General features: G+C 40.7%; 1 protein-coding gene and 1 long non-coding RNA gene across 5 annotated transcripts in view; one reads left to right on the plus strand and one right to left on the minus strand.

Moving 5' to 3' along the window:
- ANK3 (ankyrin 3) overlaps window positions 1–15,933 on the plus strand; it is a 332,095-nt gene that overhangs the window by 293,009 nt on the left and 23,153 nt on the right. For 3 of the 4 annotated variants that reach the window (XM_056529886.1, XM_056529883.1, XM_056529884.1), the window contains 4 exons: window positions 523–604; window positions 5,003–12,523; window positions 13,066–13,140; window positions 14,623–14,754. In XM_056529886.1, coding sequence (XP_056385861.1) covers window positions 523–604; window positions 5,003–12,523; window positions 13,066–13,140; window positions 14,623–14,754 — 7,810 coding nt within the window. The remainder of the gene's footprint in view (window positions 1–522; window positions 605–5,002; window positions 12,524–13,065; window positions 13,141–14,622; window positions 14,755–15,933) is intronic. The other variant, XM_056529885.1, reaches the window with a different exon arrangement.
- The window catches only part of LOC130282051 (uncharacterized), a 61,632-nt gene that overhangs the window by 39,726 nt on the left and 5,973 nt on the right, over window positions 1–15,933 (minus strand). The gene's annotated exons all lie outside the window — the stretch shown is intronic.

Genomic DNA, 15,933 nt, shown 5'->3' on the forward strand with positions numbered 1-15,933 from the left:
ATTCTGTTAGTCTAATAAAAAGGGTATTTCAAGATACTGCACCATTTTTTGATTTGCATTTATTTGTAGCTTTTAATAAATAAATAATAAAAAGAAATAGTCATAACATAAATCATATAGCAAAATCTACAAAAGAAAGGAAAGCTATGCTTGTAGCTACGGTATATACGTACATACACATACAAATCAGTAACATTCAATAGTTTTTGTTTGTTGTAATATGCTATGTTACCCTGGTGATTGTTTGTGCTATTAACAGTAACTATAGAGTATATGTAAAAAGTAGACGTTCTGACCACGTACAATTCGATTACTTTTGAACAAAACACATTTTTTTAAATGTAAAATAAAGCTTATTTTTGTCTTAAATGTTATGTGAGTGATGTTGTGGTGTCCTTTTCAATGTGATTTATGCGTTACCCATAATCAAGTATTAATGGCTAGATGTGTATGAACTGTGCTGGAAGTTACTTCTTTTGTAGAAAAGTTTTTTTTATTTATTCTACTACTCATTTTTCACAGGTGGAGAAATTGGATCGTCGGCAGAACTTTGTGTCTTTAGCTTTGCGTAAGCGATACAGCTATCTGACTGAGCCTGGAATGAGTGAGTTTATTAACATTCTAACAATACTAATCCTTTTAAAAGAAGAGTCTTCTTTTATGACAAATGCATTTGTTTTTGTGTGTATCCCACAGATGGGATATAGTTGCAAGAGAGCAGCCTAAGTGATGTCTTAAGGAGATCATAATACATTCCAAGTATTTGACAAATACCACTGTAGGCCAAATTTACAAATTGGCTGTTCAAATTCACTTAAAGTGTACCTGTCTTTAACAAAAACTTTTTACATAATGTAGATAATACAATTATATATATTTTTAATATACATTGGTTAAAAATGTGTATATTTTTGTCCCAGCTTTTGTCTGTGTGTCTCTGTGAGGAGTCCAAATATAGGAAGTGTGGGAGAACAAGCAGGGCTCTGTACACTGAGGACAAGCAGGGCTCTGTACACTGAGGACAAGCAGGGCTCTGTACACTGAAGACACGAAGGGCTCTGTACTCTGAGGACAAGCAGGGCTCTGTACACTGAGGACAAGCGAGGCTCTGTGTACTGAGGACAAGCGAGGCTCTGTGCACTGAGGACAAGCAGGGCTCTGTACTCTGAGGACAAGCAGGGCTCTGTACACTGAGGACAAGCGAGGCTCTGTGCACTGAGGACAAGCAGGGCTCTGTACTCTGAGGACAAGCAGGACTCTGTACACTGAGGACAAGCGAGGCTCTGTGCAGTGAGGCTCCGTTACACGCCCCCGACATCAGGATGATTGATAAGCCAGGTTCCTGCACAGAACCCTGCTTGTCCTGCCCTCTTTTCCTGTATTTGGTCTTCTCACAGGCAATAGCTGCAGGAACAGCATTTTTTCACCCCAAAAAATATACAAATATTTTAATCAATGTATATTACAAATATACATATAATAGTATTTTCTACATTAAATAAAAAAAATTTGTTAACAACATGACACTTTAAGATAACACCATATTATATTTACAGGTCTGCTTAGACAAAGTGGTACAAAAACATACTTTAGTTTGGTTAACAGCATTTGAGCAAGAATACAATTCCTTCGTTTCCCCCTGACCTCTGGTTGATGGTCATTTTGTGTACATGCAGACACTAAATTTGTGAGCCAATAGGAAAGTGGGTGGTTGGCATTTAGAAATCATGGGATCACCTACCACATAAATAGCAGAGTCATTATTTAGGGCCTGCTCTATTCTTTCCAATGTGTTGTTAAATGGGTTATCCAGCGAAGGGGGATTTTTAAAGCTATAGCCTGTGTTTGGAATATAAAAAATAAACCTTTACTCACCTTCAGTGCTCCTGTTGTGCCTTCAGTGTCCTGCCCTGGTGCCCCAATCATCTTCCTGAGCTGCAATGTGATGTGTCATCCCTGAGAAGCATCTGGGCCCAATGTGTCATACTGAAGCTTAGCAAATCACGGGCCGCAGCGATGTCCTACCTCAGCCAGCAATTCGCTGAGCAGCTGTATGATACATTGAGTCCAGATGCTTTCTGGGGGTGACAGTCACACTGCAATTCAGAAAGACAATTGCATGGGGCCCGTGCAGTACACTAGAGGCATTGCGGTAGCGCTAGATATAAGTAAAAGTTTTTTTTAATTTTTTTTTATATCCCACCTAATGGCCACAGTTTTTGAAAAAAAAAAAAACTCCTGTCGAATAACCCCCTTAAAGGAGAAATGCAGTGGAAAACTTTTACCTTCCCCTGTGCCTGGGCTGCAAAAACTAAAACAAAAAAAATTATTTATCTCACCTTTCTATGTTCCCCATCATTGCTCTGGTATCAGCATCCCGTTCCTCTGTCGCTGTACTAATAGACAAAGTAGCACAAAAAAAAAAAATCTGAATTCCATTTCATTAACATTAAAGAAGAAATGTGGCAGAATACTTTCACTTTCCCCTGTGCCCGGGCTGCGAAAAAAAAAATGTTGCTCACCTTCCTACGTTCCCCCATTACGCCGTATCGGCGTCCCGTTCCTCCAGCGATGCTTGGGACCCTGCTTCTTATGCTTGCAACGTCACACTGCAGTCAGCGTATCGTCCCGCCTCGGCAGGTGATAGGCTGAGCACACTGTCATGTAAGGAGCTCGGGCAGGCGAGGCGAAACATCTCTGCGGCCGGTGATACGCTGACCGCAGTATGGTGTTTTGAGCCTAAGAAGCAGGGACCCAAGCAGCGCTGGAGGAACAGGACACCAATACTGCGTAATGGGGGAATGTAGGAAGGTGAGCAAAATTTTTTTCTTTGCAGCCTGGGCACAGGGGAAGGTAAACATTTTCTGCTGCATTTCTCCTTTCATTTTAACCAAATGGAAGCCTGACTTTTATGTGTTATTTTGTCTATTAGTACAGCAAACCTGTCACTGTAATTTGCTACCCTTAAACAGAACACCAAACTATGGTAACAAATCAGCCTTAGGGAAGTTTTCTTCGTTAAATGCCACATTAGGGTATTCTTAGTTCATAGGGGACTCTTTTATTTAAAGGGGTAGTCCAGTGGTGAAAAACGTATCCCCTATCCTAAGGATAGGGGATAAGTTTGAGATCGCGGGGGGTCCGACCGCTGGGGCCCCCCGCGATCTCTCTGTACGGGGCCCCGGCTCTCCGCCGAGATAGCGGGTGTCGACCCCCGCACGAGGCGGCGGCCGACACGCCCCCTCAATACATCTCAATGGCAGAGCTGGAGATTGCCGAAGGCAGCGCTTCGGCTCTGCCATAGAGTTGTATTGAGGGGGCGTGTCGGCCGCCGCTTCGTGCGGAGGTCGACACGCCCCCTTCCCGCGGGCTGTCGGGGCTCCGTACAGGAGATCGCGGGGGGCCCCAGGGGTCGGACCCCCCGCGATCTGCAACTTATCCCCTATCCTTAAGATAGGGGATAAGTTGTAAACCACTGAGTCACCACTGGACTACTCCTTTAAGAACTCAATAAAGAAAAATAACATTGTTGACCATACAAGCCCATCATGTTTTATCTCTTGTTTCATATATATATATATATATATATATATATACACACAAATGCTAATTTAGCCAAAAGCTAATTTAGGAATTGGGCTCGAAGGTTGTTGACTTTAGACTGAGCTATAGTAATGAAAAAATCTAAAATAACTACTTTTATTATGGATCAACCAAAAGATGGATTGTAATGTAATATAAAACCTAAACAGCAGATAGGGTGTTAATGTGCCACTACCATATTTTAAATAAATCCTAGGTTGCAATGTATAATAGTCTAAAATCTAGAGGTGCTAAGTTTATAAATTGTCTCCAATTTGTTTTAAAAAAAAGAAAACATACAACAGAAAAGTGTAAAAGAACTCTTCTTTTAAAGGAAAATGTGAATGTATATATTGAACAATGATTTTTCAAATCCAGCCTTTCAAAAGTAAAACCATATTTTATAAATCTGATGGATTTAAAGATTTTGGTAAAACATCACTGATTCTAAAACTTGACTATTGCATGAAGTGAAAGGCTGGCATTGGAATTGGTTTGTACAAAAATGTATAAAAAATAATATCATCATAATCCATTGCTTGTTTTGACATAACATTTCATGCACGCTTAAGTCCAGAAATTATTTGTTAGCTACCCCTGCCTGACTATGCTCTCAGACATCACGTTTCACCCATCATCCTGACCCAACAGTTGTTATTCATTTCATTTCCTGTTTTCTTTGGTTTTATAAAAAAAATAAAAAAAATAAACAACAAAAAAGCAGCATGGAGAAAATACAAGGAAAATACAGTTATTGAGAACATTTTGAGAAAACTTGATCTTATTGGCTTTGTGATTGTGCAACTGATATCTAAATTCTGCATGGAAAAACAAATATTTTCGAATGTATCAAAGTTCCTCCACATTTTTGCACTGTACTTGCCTGTCACATATTTCAACATGGAATCTGCATGAAGGGTTCTGCCTAAATATAATATTAACTATTGTTCACAATTTATATTGTTTTCAATTGACAGTAATGTATGCATCATGATACAACCAGAGAAAGCACAAAAGACAATACTAATTCTGAACACTAACCCTACACATCTATATACTGTATCCGCAGGACAAAATTAGCACATCAGAAAGTCAATAGGAAGTTTAAGTAGCAATATGTGTTTTGTAGCCTTATTTGTTTACGTGTGCTGTCTTTTTTGTCCCTTTATTGTTTTCTGTTCTGTTTTTAATCCTTCTCTTTATGTTGCTTATAGTGTTGGCTCATTTTATGTCCACAAAATTCTTTTTTTTTTCTTTTCTTCCATACATTAAAACCATAACCATCATCCTGACTCATAAAAAGTTGTATTTGCTTTTGAAATAATATGATCGTTACTGACCAATTTTTTTTTCTCTGGTCTCTCTGTTTTTCAATCATTTTTTGTTAATTTTGCATTTAATTTTAATTTATTCATAAAAGAACCCATTGATCGGAATGCAGGAGCACCAAGAATTATACCTGCTACATATTCATACAAGCCAGGCTTTGCGACAAGACCATATCAGTCATGGACAACTGCTCCAATCACAGTGCCTGGGCAGACGAAATCAGGCTTTACCTCTCTGTCAAGCTCTTCTTCTAATACTCCATCAGCATCCCCATTAAAATCAATTTGGTCTGTCACCTCTGCCTCTCCAATAAAATCTACATTAGGAGCCTCCACTACATCTTCAGTTAAATCTGTTAGTGATGTAGCATCTCCAATAAGATCATATCGGACAATTGCTTCACCAATAAAAACTGTTGTCCCACAGCAGCCTTCATATACAATTCAAGGCTCCACTGGCTCACCAATCAAAGCCTCTACAATTGCAGAAGCACCAGCGTTTAAGGGATTATCCTCCACCTCTGTTTTTACTTCCAGAACATCTCCAGTGACTACTGCTGGCACTCTTTTAGAAAGATCATCCATTACAATGACACCTCCAGCATCCCCTAAATCAAACATTAACATTTACTCTTCAAGCCTCCCCTTTAAATCAATCATTACTTCTGCAGGGTCACTTTCATCTTCACCTCTAAAATCTGTGATTTCTTCCACTGTCTCCACTACTTCTAAAGTGAACATTGCCCCCTCTCTTTCTTCACCCTTAAAGATTGGGAATGGGCCAAGTGAGGTTGGATTAATGAATGGGTCTGCATCACCACTAAAGTATCCACTCTGTTCAAATTATATCAATGGATCAGCAGTAAATTTACAAGATAAGATATCAGCCGTTACAAAATCTGCAACTGCATCCCTTAATTCAGCCATTGATACGGCTGAAAAAAGTTTCTCGATTCCCACAACAACCCAGATGTCATATTCACCAATAAAGTCTTTTCCATCTACTGCATCAGCCTTTCAGACAATAAGAGCTCCCCCTGCTGGTGCTGTCTACACAAACTTTAGGTCCTCGTTGTCCTCTACTACCTCATCCGTTACATCTTCAACATTAACTGTACCAGTGTATTCTGTGGTGAATGTGCTGTCAGAGCCAACCTTAAAGAAACTGACAGAGTCTGCATCCCTGACTAAGTCTGCAGCTGCCCTGTTATCAACATCAAAAAATACATCAACCGAAGCTAATCAGTTCAGCCGAATTTCCTCACCACTTAAGACATCCTTATTTCTTTCCCCTGCTGCCCTCAAGTTATCTACAACCTCTTCATTATCTTCAAGTCAGGAGATTCTGAAAGATGTTGCAGATATGAAAGAAGACCTAATAAAAATGACAGCAATCTTACAAACTGATACTACTGAAGACAAACCTTTCCATTCTGAGTTAGCTAAAGAAGTCAGAATTGAAGATGAGGAGCCATTTAAAATAGTAGAGAAAGTAAAAGAGGACTTGGTAAAAGTCAGTGAAATTTTAAAAAAAGATGTATTCTTAGAAAAAATGACATCTTCCTGTGACCAGGGGCAGTCACCAGAAGACGACTGGGTAGAATTTAGTATGGAAGAAATTGAAGAAGCTAGAAAAAGTGCTAGCATAAACTTACCTTTATACCCACCAGAAATAGTAGATTTGAAATCTAGAACTTTATCTGAAAAAGACTATAATTTAACAAAAGTAATTGACTACTTGACACATGACATTGGTGGGAACACATTTTCAACTCTTAAGTACAAGTATGATGATGGGAGAAAAGAAGGAGAAGAAAAACAAAAAAGAGTTCTCAAACCAGGTATAGCTCTGCAGGATCATAAACTTAAAATGCCACCATCATCAATGAGATCATCGGCATCGGAGAAAGAGTTGTGCAAAATTGCAGACTCTGTATTTGGAACAGACATGATTTTAGAGTCTCCTGATGATTTTTCACAACATGAACAAGATAAAAGTCCTTTATCTGATAGTGGATTTGAAACAAGAAGTGAAAAAACCCCATCAGCTCCGCAGAGTGCGGAGAGTACTGGTCCTAAGCCACTTTTTCACGATGTACCTATTCCACCTGTTATTACAGAAACAAGAACAGAAGTGGTTCATGTTATAAGGAGCTATGAGCCATCGACTGGAGAGGTTGGGGAAGCTGATAAATTAGAGCCACCACAGTTAAAAACAGATAAAACATTCATGGAGCTAGAACAAAATCAATCTGGACCTTTAAAAGTCAAAAACAAAGCATTTCAGCTGAAATCTACAATTGATGAAGATGACCATGCAGGGGTTTTGGGAAAGGGTGTACGAGTAAAAGAAGAAACTCATATAACAACTACTACAAGAATGGTATATCATCCTCCTCAAACTTCTGAAAAGTCAGAAAGAATTGAGGAGACCATGTCTGTTCACGACATAATGAAAGCTTTCCAGTCAGGTCGTGATCCATCTAAAGAGCTTGCAGGCCTCTTTGAACATAAAACTTCAGTAGCTTCAGATGTTCAGAAGTGTGCTGACACCTCACAACAACATGCTGAAAGGGACATCAAAATGAAACCAAAACTGGAGCGTATAATCGAGGTCCATATTGAAAAAGGTAACCAAGCTGAGCCTACAGAAGTCATTATTAGAGAAACCAAAAAACACCCAGAGAAGGAAATGTATGTTTATCAAAGGGACTTAAGTCAGGGGGATTTTAACATCAAAGATATGGTAACAGAGAGAAATAAAATATTTCCATGTTCAGATGAACAGGGACAGGGAGAGGAAGAGGAGTTGACTGCAGAAGAGTCTTTGCAATCTTATTTGGAGTCATCCAGAGTAAACACCCCAGTTTCCCAAGAAGAAGATAGCCGACCAAGTTCTGCTCAACTTATATCAGACGACTCCTACAAAACTCTCAAGTTACTGAGTCAACATTCAGTAGAATATCATGATGATGAGTTATCAGAGCTAAGAGGGGAGTCGTACCGATTTGCGGAGAAAATGCTCCTTTCTGAAAAACTAGATGACGCACAGGAGTCTCTGACTGACCATGCTGTACTTATTGGATCGGATTTTCATCTACCTGAAAAACAATGCAGAGAAAAAGCAATCACTACCCCTAAAAAGGAAATTATTTCCAAAGTATATAAGGATGTAGCCGAAAATGGTTTAGGTAAAATGTGCAGTGATGACTCTCTTGATAAAGTAACAGTGTTGCATTATGCTGGAGATTCTAAAAGCCCTAAACATGCAATGTGGATGCGATTTACAGAGGATAGGCTAGATAGAGGTAGAGAAAAGTTATTGTATGAAGATAGGGTGGACAGGACTGTTAAAGAGGCAGAAGAAAAACTAACTGAAGTATCACAGTTTTTTCGAGACAAAACTGAAAAGCTAAATGATGAGCTCCAGTCACCAGAGAAGATGCCGCACAAAAAGAACGGTAGAGATTATAACTCAGGTCACTATTCTACTAACAGCAGTCCAGAAAAACTAAAGGGTACAGATTTTAGGACTTCCAGTGAAGACTGGACAAAAATGCATCAATTTTTGCATGATGGAAAGTGTATCACCTTAGCTGATGACCGAAAATCAACAAGTTTGCCTTGTAGTCCAGAGAAAAGGATGTTTGACCACAAGGCAGACAGTCAACAATCAGGTTCACAATCTGGTTTTCAACTCAAACAGTCAAAACTCAGCTCTATAAAGTTAAAATTTGAGCAAAGTATAAATCTCAAAAATAAGGACAACAACCAAGAAGAAAAAAAACTGGAGGCTCCATCAAAAATTCCAGTTAAAAAAGCACAGGACAGTCGGCTTCCATTTTTTCAGTTTCACGCAAAAAATAAACCTCAAAAGACTATTGAAGAGATGAATGGGGAGCTCCCCTTGCTGAAGGAATCAATTACAGAAGCTATCAATGAAGAATGTCTAAAATTCAAAGAGATGATTAAAAATAGTGGTGGATTTTTAGATCACAAAGCCGATATATTAATTGGAGGACTAATGGATCAATTTCCACAGCAGACAGTGACCTCGGTATCTGGTACCAAGGACTCCCCTGAAAAGAAAACTTATAGAACATGGGAGACGTCTGGTGCCCCTATTCCAAATATGTCGAAGGAAAAGCTAACACATGTCTTTGTTAAGGACAAAGCAGAAATTAATGGATCCCATCAGTCAAACAGTGAAACTGATAAAGACAAAATGTTGCCCAAAAGTGGAACTTGTACTACTGATGCAAAAGAGATTATTAAATCTCCTTCAAAAAAACTTTTGTACACTGAACTTGCACGAAAGGATATAGGATATGTCAATGATGAAAAACATGAGAACAAAAGGGGAGGGGCAAATGTATCACATATTCCTGTCCGAGTCTCTGAAGAAAAGAAAGTATTATATAGTGCAGACAGCCGTAGTAGCCAGCCAAAGCTTGAAAGCAATATTAATATAACATATTTAAACAAGCAGATAAAGCCTGATATGCTACATTCCACACTTGTAGCTGATGAAAGTAATAGATGTGCAGATAAAGCCCAAGATTACCTGGGGTTGTCGCCTTCTACTGAAGAAAATGAGATATCCCCTGTTAGGTCCCCAGATTCTTTAGAGATTAGCCCTGTCAAAGAACACTTAGCCAATATTCATGAATCTATGGTAGTAGGGGACAACAAATGTCCTACAGGAAATACTGAGGTGTTAAGGGAAATAAAAACATTACCCGTTTATGTTAGTATTGTACAAGTGGGAAAGCAATATGAGAAAGAAGTACAACAAGGAGGTATAAAAAAAATAGTTAGCCAGGAGAGTAGGACAGTTCAAGAAACAAGAGGTGCCCTCTTTAATACTAAACTGCAGAAACAACCCCCATCTCCTCAAGGCAGCCCAGAGGATGATACCCTAGAACAAGTGTCATTTATAGATAGCTCAGGGAAAAGTCCTTTAACTCCAGAAACACCCAGTTCAGAGGAAGTTAGCTATGAATTTAATTCTAAAACCCCCGATTCCCTAATGCCATATATACCAGGAAAGCCAAGCCCTATACCAGAAGTCTCTGAAGAGTCAGAGGAGGAAGAATTAGTCAAACTTCCATCTATTAAACAGAGCATTCCAGATGCTAAAAATTCTGATATAGCAAGACCAGTTACTGTTAGCAAAGATTTAAACAAAAGATCAAAAGACAAAAGAGTTGCATATATTGAGTTTCCACCTCCACCTCCCTTAGATTCTGAGCACAGTGACTCTAGTAAAAAAAATATGGACAATTCGACAGACAGTGAAATGGAACTAACTGAAGTCAACCTACAAGATGACCATGACAAATATCTCTCAGCTGAACCAGTTATACGAGTACAACCACCTTCTCCTGTTCCCCTTGAATTTGATATCAGTGATTCTAGTGATGATGAATCAGTTCTTCAGCCAGTAGCCATTAAAAAGTATATGTTCAAAATTAAAGATGAAGAGATTAAAGAATGTACAAAAGTGAATTATTCTGGAAAGTCTTGTTCTTCAAAACAAACTCAAGAGTCAGATATGGGCTTAAATGCTAATGACCTTGAACAAAATGGTAATAATGACCAATCTGTCACAGAGTGCTCTATAGCAACCACTGCAGAATTCTCACATGATACTGATGCAACAGAGATTGATTCTTTAGATGGCTACGACTTGCAAGACGAAGATGATGGTTTGACAGAAAGTGACTCAAAGCTTGGACCAAGTCAAGATGTGGAAATTAAAAAGGAACCATGGACAAAAGAAGGAATGCTGAAACACAGTGACCGTAGTTTTAGTCAAAGTAAACTTGAAGTTATTGAAGAAGAAGAAAAAGTTGTTATTGAGGAGTATAAGCCATGTAGAAAAATATCTGATGGTGATAAGAAAACGGAATCTGGTGACAAGAAGCAAGGAGCACAGTTTTTTACTTTGGAAGGAAGGCATCCAGAGAGACAAGTGTTTCCAGACACATACTTTAGTTATAAAGTAGATGAAGAGTTTGCAACACCTTTTAAAACTGTAGCTACAAAGAGTCTTGACTTTGATCCATGGTCCAGTAAAGCAGGAGACGATGATGTGTTTGAAACCAAATCCAAAGATGAGGAACCAAAGCCTTTTAGTCTGGCTGTAGAGGATCGCTCTCAAGCAACTACACCTGATACAACTCCAGCCAGAACTCCTACAGATGAAAGTACTCCAACTAGTGAGCCCAACCCCTTCCCATTTCATGAAGGGAAGATGTTTGAGATGACTCGCAGTGGTGCTATTGACATGAGCAAGAGGGATTTTGTTGAAGAAAGACTTCAATTTTTTCAGATTGGTGAGCATAATTCTGAAGGGAAGTCAGGGGACAAGGGGGAAGGGGACAAAATTACTGCCATCACACTTCCACAGTCAGGGGACATCTTGATAGATCCCATCCTAGCAAAACAAGTAGAGACATCTACAGTTGAACATGCTACCATCATCCAGGCAAGTGGAGATTGTCTTGATGGAACTAACGGTAATAATTCACTGGACAAACCAGCCGCTACTGCCAATTGTAAAGTTGATCCTAAATTGCGTACACCTATAAAGATGGGTATATCTGCCTCAACAATGAACACGAAGAAAGATGGCACTGGAGAAGTGGCAGATAAAATAGAGGCTGTGCCAGATTCCCAAAATTTAGATAATGAGAGCAAAGCTATTTTCACAAACATAACAACCAGTGAGACAATTATTAGGCACATAGAGATACATGATTTTCAAGCAGAAAATTATAATAACAACAACAACTTGGATTCATTATCTTTAAATGTTAATAACAACACAATTAATTTGGTACTTATTGAAGACTGTGAATCCAAGTCTTCGAAAATACTTACTAAAACAAAGGACACTCTAGACAAAGACCTAGGGACAGCAAATAAAAACATGAATAGGGATAAAAGGAAACCCCAAAGAAATGAGCAGAAGTTGCCAGATCCGCCAGCAGGGAATAGGCCAAGGTCAAAACTACCAGTGAAAGCCATATCAGTTAGGCCAGTTAATGACCGAATAAGCAATACAAACACATCAGTTGTTAGAAGAAATTTGCCTAGTAAGGTTGAAAAAGAAACAAGGCAGGTAAACATTTCAAACACAGAAATAAAGTCTAAAATCCCAGTTAAAAATGTCAATAGAGTGAACCCACCTATACCAAGAAAAGTGCCACCAAAACCCAGACAGGCACAGATAGAAAAGGAGGCAAGTAAATCAACGCCTTCAAAATTACCAGTAAAGGTAAGATCTTTGCCCACTGCCACTTCAGCAGCCAAAGTAAAGAAACATGAGTTCAGTGAGGTTTGTAAACATTCTATTGAATATTTTAAGGGAATTAGTGGTGAGACATTAAAGCTTATGGACCGCCTTTCTGATGAAGAAAAAAAGATGCAGCCTGACATCTCTGATGATGAAGACAGTACATCAAGAAATACATCACTATCTGAAGCCACCCAAGTGTCCCAGCCTTCGGTAACATCGAGGTCTGCTAAAGACATGAAAGCAGACGCAACATCTTTAAAATCAAAGATTGAAAAGGCCGACAGTGAGAGAAGGAGCAGTAGAAGGACTGGTGAGAATAAAGGCAGTCAGGTTTCTGGAGCTGTAATAGCTCACATCGTGGAAATCCAGCCTAGTTTGTAAACCTCTCAACTTGTTGACCTTAGTGCATGACCTGTCGTAATTGCTTGTGGAGTGACCTATGTTAGTTTCCATTCTTTCATTGTCATCTGTGTCTGTGTCTTAAACTACTCGTTCTGTATTTTTTTCTTTTTTTTTCAAAATACACTTCAGTTAAATAGAAAAGCATGCCAGTAATTCAAGAAACCACACTTTACATGAAAACTGCCTCTACCAGGCCAACATCATCCAACACTGCAACTCACTTCTTGTACACTCAGCCAGCATGCTTACTTCCATGAAATAACTGTACTCACAAAGCTCAACTTGTACTCCCCACACACATAAAAGTACAAGCTGTAACAGTCCAATGTTCCTAGATCACAGATCACACACCTATTATTTTGTAGAGTAGTTTTAGTTTACAATCTCACAAATTCCAGCATGTTCTCATAAAACAACAAAATGTTATAATTTATTTTTTGTAAATTTCAGGTCCTCAAAGCCCATGTGAGCGGACGGACATAAGGATGGCCATAGTTGCTGATCATTTGGGACTTAGCTGGACAGGTACAAAAATGCTCTAGGGTTAGCAATGTCACACATTCCAAAGTCATGTATAATCCTCAATCAAAATTAGTTTCAAATTACCGTATTTATCGGCGTATAACACGCACTTTTTAGGCAAAAATTTTTAGCCTAAAGTCTATGTGCGTGTTATACGCCGATACACCCCCAGGAAAGGCAGGGGGAGAGAGGCCATCGCTGCCCGCTTCTCTCCCCCTGCCTTTCCTGGGGTCTAGAGCCCTGCTGCCGGCCCTTCTCTCCCCCTGGCTATCGGCGCCGCTGCCCGTTCTGTCCCCCTGACTATCGGTGCCGGCGCCCCATTGCCGGCGCCGATAGCCAGGGGGAGAGAAGCGGCGCCGACAGCCAGGGGGAGAGAAGGGGCAGTGGCACCCATTGCCAGCGCTGCTGCCCCGTTGCCTCCCCCCATCCCCGGTGGCATAATTACCTGTTGCCGGGGTCGGGTCCGCGCTGCTTCAGGCCTCCGGCGTGCGTCCCCTGCGTCGTTGCTATGCACTGCACATCGCGGTGCATGACGTCAGTGCGCCGCGCCATGCAGCGTATAGCAACTTTTTTTACCCAAATATCCTTGGTAAAATGAGGGTGCGTGTTATAGGCCGGTGCGTGGTATACCCCGATAAATACGGTAGATTGTCTTTTTATGTTTGAATTTATGTGAAAGTGACCAGACTTGGTTTTGTCCAAAACCACAAATAATTCCATAAATTACATAGATAAAAGGAGATATCTCATGTAGCATTTTTTTCCATAATGCCTGGGCTTCCTGCGAATAAAGCAATAAAGAGGACTCACCTTCTGTCGCTTCCCTGATATCTCGCTCCGCTTGTGAACTGTCAGCCCACACTGACGCTCAGCCTATCGCCGGCCAAAGTGGTACATAACTGTGGCCAACGATTTGCTGACAGACATTTTAACACACTGACCATAATCCCACCAAGGACAACATCTGCAAAGGAGTTTGTACAGTAGGTTCTCCTTGTGTTTGCATGGGTTTCCTCCGGGTACTACAGTTTCCTTCCAAACTCTAAAATCATACTGATGAATTTAGATTGGGAGCCCTAAAGGGGATCGGACGTGATTTTAACAATGTAAAAGTATTGCAAAATAAGTAAAGTTTTTAAAATTAACAAACACAAGATAGGTTACAAAAGGAAAATAAAGCACTGTTATAGGGTAACAGCAGCCCAACCATGGACAGAGAAGAGGAGAAATGCCTATAGTAGTAGCAACCCAGTCCTAAAGCACTAGTACTATATTACTATATATATATATATTTTGCACGTCTATATGTATGTGTAGATATATATATATACACACACACACACACAAACACACTCACTGGCCACTTTATTGGTGAGCTGCAGCAGCGGACACATCCCTATTTTCTAGTCTCATACAAACCTTTTTCCTTGCAATATTTAAATGATCATTATTTCAGACATACAAAATATTATTCCTATTTTTCAGAGCTTGCAAGAGAACTGAACTTTTCAGTGGATGAAATTAATCAAATTCGTGTTGAGAATCCAAATTCGCTGACTACACAAAGCTTTATGTTGTTAAAGAAATGGGTGATCAGAGATGGAAAAAATGCAACAAGTGAGTAATGTAATTCTAAGAAAAGAATTTTCTTTATATATGTGATTAAAAGAAAAAAAGTTAAAAAAAAGTTAAGGTCAGTTTTTGATTACCGTATATACTTGAGTATAAGCCGACCCAAATATAAGCCAAGGCCACTAATTTTACCCCAAAAACCCAGGAAAAGTTATTGACTCGACTATAAGCCTAGGGTGGGAAATACATCATCCCCCCATGTAATCATCCAGCCCCCCGTCATCATCCAGACCCCCGTCATCATCCCCCCCCCCCTTCATCATCACCGCCTGTCAATCCCTTAATCAGTGGTCTTCAACCTGCGGACCTCCAGATGTTGCAAAACTACAACTCCCAGCATGGCCGGACAACCATCGGCTGTCTAGGCATGCTGGGAGTTGTAATTTTGAAACCACTGGAGGTCTGCAGGTTGAAGACCACTGCGGCTTTCGTCATCATCCCCCCCCCCCCTTCATCATCACCGCCTGTCAATCCCTTCATCAGTGGTCTTCAACCTGCGGACCTCCAGATGTTGCAAAACTACAACTCCCAGCATGCCCGGACAGCCATCAGCTGTCCAGGCATGCTGGGAGTTGTAGTTTTGAAACCTCTGGAGGTCCGCAGGTTGAAGACCACTGCTGCATTCATCATCATCCCCCCCCCTTCATCATCACCGCCTGTCAATCCCTTCATCAATGGTCTTCAACCTGCGGACCTCCAGATGTTGCAAAACTACAACTCCCAGCAATCCCGGGCGGGAAGTTAGGGTGACCTGGTCCAGGCCATCTATGCTGCAGGGACCGTCCGGTGGGGATGGTTAGTCGTTGGCGGGCTGTCCATTTTCACCGAGGGGGCCTCTTCTCCGCGCTTCAGGCCCGGACTAGTGGCGTTGCCTTGACGACGACGCACAGGAACGTTGCGCATGAACATCCCTCTGTGTCGTCGTCAAGACAACGTCACTACTCCGGGCCGGGCCCGAAGCGCGGAGAAGAGGCCCCCCCGGTGAAAATGGACAGCCCGCAACGACTAACCATCCCCACCGGTCGGTCCCTGCAGCAAAGATGGCCCGGACCAGCTCACCCTAACTTCCCGCCGAGGGGAGGTGAGTGCAAAACAAAAGGGGGGGGGGGGGGGGGGGCTGGATGATGACCAGTGGTCTTCAACCTGCGGACCTCCAGAGGTTTC

Source organism: Hyla sarda, chromosome 7 (assembly GCF_029499605.1).
Source record: "Hyla sarda isolate aHylSar1 chromosome 7, aHylSar1.hap1, whole genome shotgun sequence".
Lineage (NCBI taxonomy): Eukaryota > Metazoa > Chordata > Amphibia > Anura > Hylidae > Hyla > Hyla sarda.